General features: G+C 37.1%; 1 protein-coding gene across 6 annotated transcripts in view; it reads left to right on the top strand.

Annotated features, from left to right (window-relative positions):
- UBE3A (ubiquitin protein ligase E3A) overlaps positions 1-16,449 on the top strand; it is a 93,045-nt gene that overhangs the window by 29,528 nt on the left and 47,068 nt on the right. For 2 of the 6 annotated variants that reach the window (XM_020911803.2, XM_070478072.1), the window contains exons 1-3: positions 735-804; positions 3,319-3,438; positions 6,704-6,748. The exons of 1 other annotated variant lie outside the window; for it this stretch is intronic. In XM_020911803.2, coding sequence (XP_020767462.1) covers positions 3,419-3,438; positions 6,704-6,748 — 65 coding nt within the window. In that variant the 5' untranslated portion in view covers positions 735-804; positions 3,319-3,418. Of the gene's footprint in view, positions 1-734; positions 805-3,318; positions 3,439-5,003; positions 5,200-6,703; positions 6,749-12,009; positions 12,134-16,449 lie in introns of those variants that run through there. 3 more of the 6 variants (XM_020911804.2, XM_070478071.1, XM_020911805.2) reach the window with 3 other exon arrangements.

The raw sequence follows: 16,449 nt of genomic DNA, 5'->3' as shown, positions 1-16,449 counted from the left end.
GGTGACTTGGTCTCTTCATATGTAGTAAAAGGAAATATATTTAAAAAAAAACTTCAGTTCTGTTCAACTGAGACATGATCTGATTGTGTACAAACGAGATAAGAATTTACAGTGATTATTTGGATCCATGTTAAAGCTTAAAGACTTCAAAATTTGTTTTTTGATAAGAGAAGTTTTGATAGATAGATTAAATGTTTGATTTAAGAAATAATAATTGCTACCATACATTGAGGCCCTGTTATGCTCCAAGCAACATTGTCTTACATACTTTAAAGATATTTTCAGTGATACAACAACCTGACACCTAAGACTCCCAGGACACTTCCCAGCTGCTACTCTGGGAGGTGGTTGGGCAGATGCTCGTGTATGTACCTAACATAGCAGATGCTCAGCATGTAGAACTTAATTAAAAGCCTAACTGCTGTAGGTGTCTGAAGGAATTCGAGACTCACACTTAAACAGTGGTCATGTATTTTCAGCCCTGTTGGAGAGAGAGGAGTCAGGAAATGCAGAGCAGTAAGCTCTGTGGCTGAAAATGGGCTTCACGGTTCTGCCCAACTACCTGTCCACACATCCTGGCAGCAGTTCTTAGGGGCGTTTGTCTCTTGACATGTTTTGAATATTCACAGATATTACAAATGAGTTTGCTTCTGTAATTTTAGAGCAATTTTTTTTTCTTTGAAAGTTGTCTATTCGGTTGTCTGTGTAAAAAGAATTGAGTGAGGTGTTTTATGTTTTAGGTTAAAAATCTGTAAGAGCCTGATTTTAGAATTCACCAGCTCCTCAGAAGTTTGGCGAAATATGGTATGTTTCTGTTTTATTTTTTGAAAGTCAAAATTGCATGAATATCTTAATGTCTTGATTAGAATAGTGATGGATGTATTCAGCAGATTTGGATGACTGCCATTTTTAAAGGATTATGCTGCTAGGTGCTAAATCACTATGCTGCCAGGTAGACTGTGTGAGGGCTCCAAGTGGGATTCAGAAAGAAATTTAGAACAGGTTAGTGTGCTATGAGAGGTAAAATAATTGCATAAGAAGATTGAGGGGGTGAGTTTGGCTGTTAGGTTATGAGTTAATAACAGCTTCCATTTATTGGGCTTTTTCTGTGTGCCAGACACTGTTTTGGACAAAATATATGTTTGTTCATCCTCATGACAGACCTCTGAATAGGTACTACTGTTACCTTAGTTCTATATATTGGGAAACGGGCTTGGAGAGGTTAAGAAACTTGCCCAAGATTATCCATTAAGTAAGGGACCAAACAAGGCCTTGTATCCAGACTGACTCTGGGAGCTGTTTGCTCTTTTGAGCACTGGGCAATGAAAACGGAAGTCTAAAAGAGAAAACTTGCCTCAATATTTTTCACAGAACATGTAGCTCTTTAATGAATTAATTCATCTCAGTTAATCAATTAAAAGGTATTTTGACTTTTTCGTTTTTATGTTTTACAGGTTGGAAAGTTAGACTTGGATCTTTTAAATCCACATACACTATTAGTCTTATGAAGACCCCAGAGGAAATACTATTTGTTTCAGGGGGCACATTACCTCTTTTCCAAATGACCTCAAGAATCTTCTAGTTGTTATTAGGAAGCTTGTAACATGATCGGAAAATTTAGGAAATTTGACATCCTCCAGGGATTATAAATCCCATGTATTAGGCATACCTCAGAGTGTTTGAGGTTCAGTTCTAGACTGCTGCAGTATGGCCAATAAAGCTGATCGTGTGAAGTCTCTGGCTTTCCAGTACCTACGAAAGTCACACTGACAGAAGCTTACTACAGTCTATCAGTGTGCTGTAACATTATGTCCAAAAAATAGTGTACACACCTTAATTAAAAAATACTTTGTTGATAAAAAAAAGTGCTAAACATCTTCTGAGCCTTCAGCAAGTTGTTATAGTAATATCAAAAGTTACTGATCATAAATCATTGTGACAAACATAATAATGAGGAAAGAATGTGAAATATTGTAAGAATTAACCGAAATGTGACACAGAGACATGAAGTGGGCAAATGCTGTTGGAAAGATGGCACCTGTAGACTTGCTAGAGGCAGGCTGCCACAAACCTTTAGTTTGTCAGAGATGACACACATTATTTATGAAGTGCAATAAAATGAACTATGTCTGTATTGGAGTCCCCAAAAGTTACTTATGTATTCTTTGGCCAACTCTTACCCTTATCTTAATTTGAAGCCCAAGTTCATAGGCTGCAGAGTTATGGGTTCAAGCATTGATGTTTCATCCCTTAGTATTCTCAGATAGCTTCCTGTTTTATAGATGTCAAGGGTCTTTTGTTTCTGTCTCCTAATTTTCTCATCTTTCCTTAGATCACTTTTCAGGTTTGGCCTGGATATATAGTTCGGTAGGGAAATCATCAGGAGGAAAAAGTAGTTGCAGGACATGAACTCTTGATTCTGGGATATTCCCGATGTGTATCTTTGCCAGAATTGCAGTGTGATTAGGACGCCTGATAAATCGTGAACCATGATAATCAGGACAGTTCAGCTAAGGCCAAGTAAGGGGATCAGAAGATCCTAGGTTGAGGGAGAAAAAATGATTTTGTATTTTGCCATTCTCTCTCATGAAATTGAATGTTAGTGGATTTATGACTGATAAGGAGAATATAATATTCATGAAATACCCAAGGAGTTTTTGCTAATGTTAGCTTATCCTATGGAATAAGTAGGAATAGACTTGATGTGTGTGTGTGTATGTTTGTGTGTAACTATTTCATTAAGTACTTGACTACCGGGAAAGTCTATTACTGTTAGTCCCATTTAAACTATTGTGGATTCTCGATTTATACTTTAAATCTTTGCTTACTTACATATATTTAAATCATGAGGCTCTATAGCAAAACTAAACAAAATCACAAAATACTAATTCTGGTTGTGAAGTCAGTATACCTAGGTTTTAGTCCTAGTCCTGGCTTCAACACTAATACTAAAATCTTGGGCAAGTCAATTAATCACTCTAAGGCTGCTTCGTTTTTCTGTTTCTTAAAATTCTTTTCTATTGTACCTACTCAGTATAGGTTAGAGCTAAAGTTGTCTTGAGATTTAAGATACTGTTGACCAAAGTGCTTTTGTAAACTGTGACACTTCATAAAAGTACAAGATTATTGTCATGTTTTCTCAAGTGAAGAAATAATTTAAGGAAAAAATGCTGGAAAATAGTCCTTGAAAGCATTTCTATAATTATTCTTCTGATGAATGTTGCATTGGCACCTAATTCAAACCTGTGAAGATTTTTTTTTTGAACAATGAATTGAGTTTATAAAGTGTTCTAACTAAAGATTTGTTTAATTTGTTAGAGTTATTAAACCTACGCTCAGATCAAGTTAGCAGCTAGACTGGTGTGACAACCTGTTTTTAATCAGTGACTCAAAGCTGTGATCACCCTGATGTCACCGAATGGCCACAGCTTGTAAAAGGTAATTTTGAATGTTATTTTACAGCCTTTAAAAGGCTGCCATTGTAAAATACATGCTGTTAAAAAAAAAAAGGAAGAAAATGTATAGTTGGCAGGGATACTGACTACTACGAATAGTGACCTGCTTCTCCATTTAATCTCCTTCCTAAAATACTTTGTGCCTTTTCCCCAGACCTGTCTTTATGAATAAATAGGAAAGTATTTCTAAAAAATTCCAAGTTTTTAAATGTTTTATTATGAAGATTTAAAAAAAAAACCATGAAAAAAGTCTTAATATACATTTTAAAGTATGCTTTTCATGTGCTGAGAGTTTTAATAACACTGGTATACTGTTCTGTCCCAGAGAGTTACAGTGGAAGTTAAAGGAGGGGCTTGCAGTCCAGAGAAGCTTCACCTCATAAAAATCTCTCTTCTGATTTGTTTTTCTGACAAACTTTAGGTTAACCTAAGTCAGTACTCTCTGGGTTTTTTTCATTTGTGTCGTGTCCTCATTTTGGTAAAATTGCAACTGACTCAATGGATATGAGCTTGAGCAAACTCCAGGAGATGATGGACAGGGAAACCTGGTGCTGCATGCAGTCCATGGGGTTGCAAAGAGTTGGACACGACTGAGCAGCTGAACAACCAGATCCTTACTTCCCAGGATTTGACAGTAAAGAGTAAAGACTCTCCAGGGGCTAAATTAAAGCTTGGAAACTGTTGTTAGATCTTAGGTATTTTATTTATTCTTTTATTTTTTGGAGTTTTGGAATTTCTTCCCCCCCCCCCCCCCCCCCCCCCCCAAGGTTTAAACTTATTTTGTGTTTGGGTGTAGCCAGTTAACAACGTGGTGGTAGTTCCAGGTGAACAGCAAAAGGACATAGCCGTACATACACATGTATCTGTTCTCCCCCCAGATCTTATGTACTTTGTAATTTGGACTGTTTGGATCCTAACTTTAGGATACTCGTTGGTAAATTATTTAGAATATTACAGACAGAATACAGTAAGCAGAATGACTAGAAATTTATACAGGCAGATACTATTGCTTATTACTATAAGATAAAAAGTGCTTCTTGTAGGTCAGTGTATATTCATAACCTTTTTCTTGATTAAAAAAGTTTCCGTTTTGAGTGAAAAACCAATGCACTATGTTTAAGAGTCTTAGGGTAGATTGTTTTAAGGTAATCTTCAGTTTTTATTATTCTTTTTTTTCTTCCTGAATTGATTTAAATTACTTGGTTTGACTTTAAAGTGGTTTTGGTAGTTACATTAATATATGTTAATATTAAATGATGCTTATGTTTACATATTCTGTTTAGGGAACAGACTTTGAAAATTAGAATGTAGATACCATTGGATGTATTTAATCTCTGTTCCATTTCAGAATCTGAAAACTTTACAATTACAAATTGTACTTCTGAGACTTGGATTTGTTTTTCTTCTTGCTTGCCTCTTACCTTTTTGCAGTAGTAGTTTAATTTCCCTGTCAATGTGTCCTCATTTTTCCCCCCTCTTTCCCTGTTAATTTTGAAAATTTTGCCGCCTACGTGTTTAAAAGCTTCTAATCTGCCTCTCTTCCCTTAGAGCCAGCAGGTTTATTTTTTGTTTTGCAAGCCTGCTCTGCCTCCTTACAGTATGACATCTGATGCTGGAGGGTCGCACTTTCAAAAATGAGTCAGCTGGTACATGGGGTTATCATCACTTTTTAGCTCTTCTGTCTGAGAGATACAAGTTTGGAAGCAATCTTGGGGTACTTACCCACAAGGCTGGTGGAAACCAGGTGTGTCACAAAGGTGATTTGCTTGCTCCCTGGGGGAGAGGGTGGAGTGAAATTTTTGGATTTGTGTCACTGCCAAGTCACTGCCACCTCCAGCATGCCCCAGGTTTTAGTTCTAATATCATTTTGTGCAAAATTGAAAATGTGAATATACTGCAGAGAAGATCTAAAATAAATACTTGAGCTGCTCTTACATTTTTTTGCATTCTTTCCCTTGGACCCCTGCAATGAGGGATAATTTTGAAAGTGATAAAGAAGTGAGTTTTTTAAAACTGAGAAACGGGAAACATTTTTTTCTTTTCTGGTGGCTCCAAGTTTAAGATTCTTTGATTAAAAGTTGTTTGGAATTTGAAGTCTCAAGTCAGTGATAAATTTACAAATCAAGTCCTTATAATATCAGTTTGAAAATTTAGCTTTTGACCTCTAAAAAATGTTTTACCTATTCTGTGAATTGAAAGTGTTAGAAATCAGTATTATGTTGATTCACCTTAATATATGTTGACTGATGCTGGTTATAAAAGTGAATAGAGTAATAGGAATTTGTTTTTTTTAACATGTTGGGTGGGGTAGGCAGCATTGGTTCATGCCCCAGAATGAAAATAAAAGACTTCTTACTGTCTTAGAATTTTGAATATTTCTACTTAAAATAGCAGCAGTATATTGAAAAAGTAGAAGAAAACTGGAAACTGTTTATAACTGAAGTCAGTTCATAGTTATCCACAGCAGGATTTTTAATACCCTAGAATACAGTTGACAGGTATACATGCTGCCAGTGTATTTTCAGGGATAGCTACTTTTGTTGAAATAAAGTAATCATGATCAGAATGGTAAATCAGACTTTAGTGTCTCAAAATTTATGAGGCTATTAGGTTTAAATTTGTATTATCTACAGCAGAGATTGGCAGACTTTTTTCTAAAGGGACAGGTAATAAATATTTTAGGCTTTGTGGGCCACCTGTCTGTAAGTTTCTCAGCTCTGCTCTTGTAGTATAAAAGTAGCCATAGACAGTATGTAAATGAATGAGCATGCCTCTGTGCCAGAACAAGTCTACAAAAATAGGCGGCTGACCCAGGCCTTAGTTTGCCATCCCAGGCAGTAGTTTGCTGATACTTTATCTAAAGTTTGGGACCACGAATACCAGTGAATACCTTTGGTATTGTGAATAACTGATACTTGGCTATAGATGGCTTCATAGTTGTATGTTTTTATTATAAATATTTGACTTTGTAAATAATTATGATTTGTTACATTGGTTTGTACGTTGGTATCTAAATAGTGTTTAGTTTCCTTTCCTTAAGAAAATGAACTGAGTTTTTATTAGTCTAGCCCTTAACGATAAATGAATGTTGTATGGCAATCTGATCTGATCACTTTTTTCTCGTGTTAAACTTTAAAAATTGTTAACCCATTAAATCTTGTTTTCAAATTTGTCTTCCAAAATAAAATGTTTGCTCCTTTTCTGAATATGGTATATTTTGCTTAACTTTTCTCAATTCCATTTTACAGATCATCAGGAGAACCTCAATCTGACGACATTGAAGCTAGCCGAATGTAAGTGTAACTTGGTTGAGGCTGTGGTGTCTTAAGTTGCTCTAGATTGCTTTAAATGGTGTCACGTTTTTTGAAAACAATTTCCAGTAAAAGGGAGTAATGCTTTAGAAAGTAAATTGGAAGATAGGAATACACATGTCTAATTTTCCCTACCAAATAAATACCTCTAAATCATGGTAACATATTACTAGATTTCTACTTCTAGACAGATAATTGCATACCCCTGGATTCTTACATATTTTTGCTCCTCTAGAAGTTTTAGTCTGTTCAGTGTGAAAGACCTGGAAGCACATCATTTCATTCATGGTGGTAGAAGGATCCCAGGATGGAACATGAACGTAAAGAAGTACCAGTGTACTCAGGTACCTTGATGCAATAGGGACCTAATCCACATGGCAGAAAACAGGGGTGATCAGGGAAGGCTAAGTTCAGTCTTGAAGAGTGACTGGGAGTTAGCTAGCACATTCCAGGCAGAAGCACGAGCACTTACAGAGCCACATAGTAAATGTAGGAAACAGTAGGCAGTTGAGGATTTTTAGATTATAGACTAACTGAACGGTGGGAAATTAAAGGAGATGAGACTGGATAAAAAGGACTAGGTGCTTGCATGCTATGTGAACGGCCTTGGCCTGTCTCTCGTAGGTATTTGGGAGTCGGTAAAGAATTTGCTAGGTAGGGTAACCTTGTTAGATATATATATTTTTAGTAACTTTGCTGGCAAGGAAACAGGATTGAAGAGAAATCATATGGTAGGATGACCAAGTTTTAGTGAATGAAAGCCTAAATAAGGGCAGTAGTATATTAGGAATTCAAGATAAAGTTTTCTGGTTTAAAGAAAAGTCTTTAGAAAGTGAAGTAGGTAAGACTTTAGTGATTAGTTGTGATAATATAAGAAGTTTAAAATAAAAGTTTAAAATAACTAGAGATGGTGATTATTGAATCAGGGCTTTAAAGTAGTAAGGGTTGGAATGAAGAATATAGGTATAGGGATTTCTCTTGAATAAGAGCAAAGACCCTTATGAAACTAGAAGAGGAAGGTAAGGATGAATATGTGATGTTAAATGTATTGGTAGTTAAGAATGGGGAAGTCCAAGCCATTGTGCCTAAACTCAGTTTTCTTAGTAAATTAGGTCAGCTACACCACTGTGTGCTTCTGGAAGAAGTGGTTTCATTGTTGATTAAGCTTGGGACATACAGACTTAAACAGCAGCTTTCTTTCCTGAAAATTGTGAAAAATCCTTTAAAATGATACACATTGTGCATCTCCAAGAAGGAATTATAAAATGTATTTTTCAAACATATGTGTCCATGTAACTTAAAATTTTTGTGTGTGGTAAAATACACATTACAAAATGTTCAGTTTAGATTGCCACCATCATCTCTGTAGCTCTCTTCATCTTGCAAAACTGAAACTGTTGTCAGTTTAAAAAAATCACTCCCCGAGCACTTGTCTTATGTACCCAACCTGGACTGGTTATCTGTTTCACCCTAGATAATATACATGTTTCAATGCTGTTCTCTTGAAACATCCCACCCTCGCCTTCTCCCAGAGTACACAAGTCTGTTTTATACATCAGAGTCTCCTTTTCTGTTTTGCATATAGGGTTATCGTTACCATCTTTCTAAAGTCCATATATATGTGTTAGTATACTGTAATGGTCTTTTATCTTTCTGGCTTACTTCGCTCTGTATAATGGGCTCCAGTTTCATCCATCTCATTAGAACTGATTCAAATGACAAGTGCTCGGGCCTGGTGCACTGGGAAGACCCAGAGGGATCGGGTGGAGAGGGAGGTGGGAGGGGGGACTGGGATGGGGAATACATGTAAATCCATGGCTAATTCATTTCAATGTATAACAAAAACTACTGTAATGATGTAATGTAATTAGCCTCCAACTAATAAAAATAAATGGAAAAAAAAAAAAATCACTCCCCATTCCACTCTTCTCCCCAGACCCTGGCAATCACCATTCTACTTTGATTTGGACAACGATACCTCATATACTCTGAGTGCCCACAGTATTTGTCTTTTTGTGATGGGCTTATTTTACTTACATTGCATGATATCAAGGTTCATCCATGTTGTAATGTATGTCAGAATTTTCTTCCCTTTTAGGAACTGAATAATCTGTTGTATGTATGTAACATTTCGTTTATCCATTTTTCTGCTGATGGACACTGGTTGCTTTTGTTTTAGCTATTGTGAATAATGCTGCAATACATGAATACCTCTTCGAGACCCTGCTTTTATTTCTTTGGGTATATGCCCAGAAGTCAGATTGCTGGATCATATGATAGTCCTATTTTTAATTTTTTGCGTAAGAAACCTTCATACTGTTTTCTAGAGTGGCTGTACCACTTTAACATTTGACCACATAATGCACAAAGGTTATAATTGCATACATTCTCAACATTTGTAATTATTTGGGTTTTTTTTTTCCCTTCACTGTAAGCCATCCTCATAGGAGTGCGGGTATATCTCTTTATAGTTTTTTGACTATGTAACTTTTTAAGAAACATTTTAAAGTAGTTTTTGTGGAACTTAGAGTTTGGTTAGGGGATTTGAAAAGACTGAAAACTTGGAAAGTTCTTGGGGAAAATGGGTGAAGTGGATCAGATATTGAGAGTCTCATGCTAACAGAGTACCCAGCTAAGATTAACTTATCCATACTTGCAGTTTGACGACTTTTCTGTAATAGCTAGAAGAAGATGCATGGTATTTCACCACTGACTGTTAGAGCAGATGGGAGTGGCATGTGTGTAGAGTGTTAACATTGGAGTAGTTGAATTTACATGTCATTGGTGATGACCACCGTTGGAAAGGTTGTGGTGCCAGATGAAGATGTTGGGTTGGTTACAAAATGCCTGATGGGTCAAAAAGATAGTTTTAGTTTAAGTGAAACTGTTACAAGCATAGATGATGATGATCAGAGCCGAAGGTAGTGATTGGCTGAAACTGAGAGGAGATGAGGGACCCTCAAGTTAAGAAAGTCAAGTATTTTGGGGGCTTGAGGGTTCGGATAGATCATGCATACAGGCATTGAAGTCACAATGCCAGTGATATAAATGGGGCAAAATAGAGGCTTTAGTATATGGATGCAATTTACCAGAAAGTTTCTAAGTATAAGTTGTGTTTGTATTGTACTTTTTTTTTTTTTAACGGGATGGGCATTATTTTTAATAACAATGAATAACAAGGATATTTGAGTTGTCTTTGGAAACCTCACTTAAAAGAATTATAAGAAATGCATTTGGGGGCGTTAGGTTTCAGTGAAAGCTAAGAGATTGAGAAAACATATAAAGCAATTGAAGATATCATGAATGTATTTCTGGAGATCTTGATGGAAGAGGTTAGATGGATGCATCAAGAGTAAAGAATGAAAAGGAAAGATGAGGCTTGTGTTTTGTAGTATGGCAAGAATGTGAGGTGTGATAGGATGTTTATCATGAGGTTCCGGGTGAGACTCTGCTGTTAAGCTCTGGTTGAGTTTAGCAAGGTACCATGCTGTTGCCCATTGTAAGGTGGAGTAACTGGAAATTAGATCTACTACGGTGTTTGGACAAAGATTTCTAAGCTTCTGGCCGTAACTGTGAGACTGTAGCTCTAAGTTTTCATGTCTGCCACAGCTTCTCATTTCCTGTGGCTGTGGAAACCATAACTAGACAGTGGTGTAGTATGGCTTCTTCTGCCTTAAGCTTGTGGGTCTTGATTTACAAAAGAGGTGATGAAGCATTCTTGTTTCTAGCTAAGAATTAGCTAGTGTGTTTTATTAATGGCAACATCTTATATTTATTAAAACATGATTTTTTTTTTACCACTTTGAGATATATTTGCATTTGATATCCTTTAGGGAACACCTTGAGTGCATTTTAAATAATTATATAAAATTAAAGAATATGTGTGTTTTTAGAAATTCTTAGTGTCACACATTTCCTAGAGCACAGAAAAACAAAGTTTTTAACAGCTACATGCTAATTTATAGTTTAGCCTCAAAATAGACCTGACACAATAACCCAGATCTTTTTATTCAATTATATAATATACTTGGATTTTGTTTAAATTCATACATACCATGTAGTAGTCTTTTTTCATATACTAATTTAGACTCTTTAGTTTTCTTAATGATTTCAAAGCAATTCTAGTAACTTCAGATTTCTTGTCTTTGGTAGTTACTCCACAATGTTATAACACTTCAGCTATGTTTTTAGGTATATAATTAAGACTGTAAAGGGAACCAAGGGTAAGTGTATCAAGTGATTTATGGTTCAGTATTTTGAAATCCTATTTTTTTTCTAAATATTGTCATGACCAAGGTCTTAGTCCTCAGGCCATAATTATCTATTCTCTATAGATAAGAACTTCATAGGGCTTCCCTGGTAGCTCAACTGGTAAAGAATCCACCTGCATGCCGGAGACCCTGGTTTGATTTCCTGGGGCAGGAAGTTCCCCTGGAAAAGGGATTGGCTACCCGCTCTAGTATTCTTCGACTTCCCTACGGGCTCAGACAGTAAAGAGTCTGCCTGTAATGCAGGAGACCTGGGTTGGGAAGTTCCCCTGGAGGAGGGAATGACAGCCCACTCCAGTATTCTTGCCTGGAGAATCTCCATGGACAGAGGACCCTGGCGGGCTACAGTCTATGGGGTCACAAAGAGTCGGACATGACGGAGCAACTCAGCACATAGTAAGTGCATCAACTATAATGTAAATGGAAATAGCTAATTGTTATTGGATCAAAAATAGTAGTTATTAAACCCTGTTACTTACGCTCAAAAGCTTTCAAAGGTTTCTCTCTCAGAGTAAAGTCCAAGGATCTCTACAAGGCTCTATGTGTGCTTCCTTTCACTTTTGTGACCTTTGTATTTTCTTTTCCCCATTTTTATCCTCACTTGCTTTAATTTATGCCTTTGCCCTTAATGATTTGGTGTTCTTAAGATGTGTGCCTGTTTTCTGTGATCCTTCTCTCTGATAACCACATGGCTTCCTTTCTCATTTGCTTAGAGCTCTCAAATGATCCTTATCAGAGAGACCTTCCTTGACCAACTTTTTTCAGAGTGGTCATGTCCTGTCTTCCCTATTGCTTTTCCCATGCTGTGTTTATCTTTATGGGATTTAATGTCGTTTGACTGGTTTCATATTGATTTCTCTGTTGTCTGGCTCATTTAATACCAACATGGAAGTCTAATGTTCTTTAAATGTGTTATGGTGTGTTTTTTGGCCCAGAATGTCATCTGTTCCATGTGAGTTTGAGAAGAACGTAATCTGCTGTTGTTGGATGAAATAGTCCAGAGATGTCAGTTGTATCCAGTTGATTGATGGTGCTCTTGAGTCCAACTGTATCCTTAATGATTTTCTGCCTGCTCCATCTGCCCATTCCTGATAGAGAGGTATTGAAGTCTCTGACGATAGTAGTGGATTGCTCTAGTTTTCCTTGTAGTTCTATCACTTTTTGCCTGAAGTTATTTGATGCTCTGTTGTTTGATGCATACACATTAAGGATTGCGATATTATCCTGGAGAACTGACCCATTTCTCCTTGTGTAATGCACCCTTTTAGCCCTGATAACTTACTTTGTTTTATTTTTAACTGGAGGATAATTGCTTTACACTGTTGTGTTGGTTTCTGCCATACAAGGTGAATCAGCCATGAGTATATGAGTCCCCGCCCTCTTGAACCTCCCCAGCCCCACCCCATCCCACCCCTCTGAGTTGTCACAGAGCAGCGCGGAGTTGAGCTCACTGTGTTACGCACCAGCTTCAAATTAGCTTTCTTTTACATATGGTAATATATATGTTTCATTGCTGCTCTTTCAGTTTGTCCTACCCTTCCCCCCTGTTGTATCCACAGATCTGCATCTCCATTCCTGCCCTGCAAATAGGTTCATTAATAACATATTTCTAGATTCTGTATATATGCTTTAATATATATTTGTTTTTCTCTTAATGACTTTACTCTGTATAACAGATTCTAGGTTCACCCACCTCACTATAACTGACTGAAATCCGTTCCTTTTTATATTTGAGTAATATTCTATTGTATATGCACCACTACTTCTTTATCCATTCATCTGTTGATGGACATCTAGATTTCTTCCATGTACTACCTATTATAAATACTGTTGGAATTCGTACACATGTATCTTTTTTAATTATGATTTTCTCAGGGTATGTGTGCAGTAGTGGGATTGCTGAATCATATGGTAGTTTTATTCCTAGTTTATTAAGAAATCCTATTCTTCATAGTAGCTGTATCAATCTACATTCCTACCAATTGTGCAAGAGGGTTCCTGTTTCCCCACAGCCTCTCCAGCATTGACTGATTATTTTTTGAAGATGGTCATTCCGACCGCTGTGAGGTGATACCTCCTTGTAGTTTTTTTTTTTTTTTTTAATTTTTATTAGTTGGAGGCTAATTACTTTACATCATTACAGTAGTTTTTGTTATACATTGATATGAATTAGCCATGGATTTACATGTACTCCCCATCCCAGTCCCCCCTCCCACCTCCCTCTCCACCCGATCCCTCTGGGTCTTCCCAGTGCACCAGGCCCGAGCACTTGTCTCATGCACCCAACCTGAGCTGGTTATCCATTTCACCCTAGATAATATATACATGTTTCAATGCTGTTCTCCTGAAACATCCCACCCTCGCCTTCTCCCAGAGTCCACAAGTCTGTTCCATACATCTGAGTCTCTTTTTCTGTTTTGCATATAGGGTTATCGTTACCATCTTTCTAAAGTCCATATATATGTGTTAGTATACTGTAATGGTCTTTATCTTTCTGGCTTACTTCACTCTGTATAATGGGCTCCAGTTTCATCCATCTCATTAGAACTGATTCAAATGAATTCTTTTTAATGGCTGAGTAATATTCCATGGTGTATATGTACCACAGCTTCCTCATCCATTCGTCTGCTGATGGGCATCTGGGTTGCTTCCATGTCCTGGCTATTATAAACAGTGCTGCGATGAACATTGGGGTGCATGTGTCTCTTTCAGATCTGGTTTCCTTGGTGTGTATACCTCCTTGTAGTTTTGATTTGCATTACTCTAAATAATGAGTGGTGTTGAGCATTTTTTCATGTGTTTATTGGCTGTCTGTTCACCTTCTTTGGAGAAGTGTCTGTTTAGATTTTCTGCGCATTTTTTTGATTGGGTTATTTGTTTTTCTGCTATTGAGCTACTTGAACTGCTTGTAAATTTTGGAGATTAATCCTTTGTCAGTTATTTCATTTGCACTTATTTCCTCCCATTCTGAAGGTTGTCTTTTCATCTTGTTTGTGGTTTCCTTTGCTGTGCCAAAGCTTTTAGTTAGGTCCCATTTGTTTATTTTTGTTTTCATTTCCATTACTCTTTATTCTAGGAGGTGTGACCCTGATAACTTTTCTTTGGCCTCTGCTCTAGCTGAAATTAATATAGCTACTCTTGCTTTCTTTTGATTATTGTTAGCATGGTATATATTTTTCCTATTTAGTTTATATGTGTCTTTTATAAAATACAGATAATATAATTGGGTCTTGTTTTTTGATCCATTCTGACGATCAGTGGTAAAGAATCCACCTTTCAGTGCAGAAGACATAGGTTCTATCCCTTGGTCAGGAAGATGCCCTAGAGAAGGAAATGGCAACCCCTTCCAGTATTCTTGCCTGGGAAATCCCATGAACAGAGGATCCTGGTGTACTTCAGTCCATGGGGTTGCAAAAGGGTCAGATACAACTTCATGACTAAACAACAACAACATATACATGAGTAGATACACACACACACATTTGTACACATAGAAGTATTCATAAACCAAATACGTAGTTGATAATACTTTAAATAACTTGTATGTCTTAGATTAGTTAAGATTAAGAAAAATAAAAGGTTTTCTTTTACTTTTCGCTTATGTATTTATCAGTGCTTGTCCCTCTTTATGTAAATTTGAGGTTCCAATCTGTATCATTTTCCTTCTCTTTAGAGAATTTCTTCTAAATTCTTGCAAGGCAGGTGTGCTGACAACAAATTCCCTCAAGTTTTATTTGTCTGAGTCTTTATTTCTGCCTCACTCTTTTGAAGAATTTCACAGGGTATAGAATTCTAGGTTGGTATTTTTTTCTTTCTCCATTCTCCCCATCCCCCTTAGTACTTAACATATTTCATTTCACTTTCCTTTCATGGTTTCTGAGAAGAAGTCAGATGTAATTCCTATGTTTGATATTTTGTAGGTAAGGAATTTTCCTCTTCTGGCTTCTTTCAGATTTTTTTTCTTTATCTTTGATTATCTGTAGTTTGAAAATGATATCCCTAAGTGTAGGGTTTTAGAGTGGGCATTTTTCCTGGTTGGTGTTTTTTGAACTTCCTGGATCTATAGCTTGGTGTCTGATACTAATTTAGGGACATTCTCAGTGATTGTTTCAGATATTTCTGATGGCCCTTCTTTTTCTAGTATTCCCATTTTGTGTGTGTTACACTTTTTATAGTGTCCCAGAGTTGTTAGTCTTTGTCCTCCTTGCTATTTAATTTTCGAATATTCTATTGATAATATCTAAGTTCAGAGATTCTTTGCTTAGTTGTTTCCAGTCTACTGTTAAGCACTCAAAAGACATTTAAAAATTCTGTTACAGTGTTTTTGATCTCTAGGTTTGTTTGTTTTGGTTCTTTCTTAGGATATCCATCTCTGCTTACATTTACATGCTGTCTACTTTATTCATTGAAAAGATCATATGGTTTTTCCTTTTTAGTCTATTGATATGGTGAATTACCAAGCCTGCAGTCCTTTGCTAATCCAACTTGTGTGTTAGTCACTCACTCAGTTGTGTCTGATTCTTTGCAACTCCCATGAACTGTAGCCCGCCAGGCTCCTGTCCATGAAATTCTCCAGGCAAAAACACTGGAGTGGATTGCCGTGCCCTTCTCTAGGGGATCTTCCCCACTCAGGGACTGAAGCTGGGTATTGTGCATTGCAGGCAGATTCTTTACTGTCTGAGCCACCAGAGAAGCCCTGCATTATTCATCGAGTGAGTGAGGAGTGAAGTCGCTCAGTCGGGTCCGACTCTGCAACCCCATGGACCATAGCCCACCAGGCTCTTCCATCCATGAAATTTTCTAGATAAGTGTACTGGAGTGGGTTGCCATTTCCTTCTCCATTCATTAAAGCTTAGTAAATTATATATTAACTAGCTCTTAGTTGGTTTAAATTCCTGGTATGATAATTCCAACATCTCTGCCATTTCTAATTCTTAACTCTTGCTCTGTGGTTGCAAATAAGTGTTTTTTGCCTTTTAGTATGCTTTGTAATTTTTTCTTGATAGCTGGACATGATTTCCCAAGTAAAAGGAATTGCTGTAATAGGCCGTCAGTATGGGATTCCCTGTTGGCTCAGACAGTAAAGTGTCTGCCCATGATATGGGAGACCCGTGTTCGATCCCTGGGTCGGGGAGATCCCCTGGAGAAGGAAAGGGCAACCCACTCCAGTACTCTTGCCTAGAAAATTTCATGGATGGCGGAGCCTGGTGGGCTACAGTCCATGGGGTCGCAAAGAGTCGACACAACTGAGTGACTTCACTCACTTACTCACTCAATGTGATAGTAAGGCAAAAGTGGAAAGGAAGCATTTGATAATACCTCATCAGGGTAAAGTATTTTTGCCTGAGGACAGGCCTTGGTAAGAAGAGAGGGCACTGGTATATCTCAAAATGGTTCCTTTCTCTGCCCCCCTGC

This window comes from Odocoileus virginianus, chromosome 16 (genome assembly GCF_023699985.2).
Source record: "Odocoileus virginianus isolate 20LAN1187 ecotype Illinois chromosome 16, Ovbor_1.2, whole genome shotgun sequence".
NCBI classification, from domain to species: domain Eukaryota; kingdom Metazoa; phylum Chordata; class Mammalia; order Artiodactyla; family Cervidae; genus Odocoileus; species Odocoileus virginianus.
The sequence above is the reverse complement of the archived record's forward strand: the minus strand, read 5'-3'. Positions and strand labels throughout refer to the sequence as shown.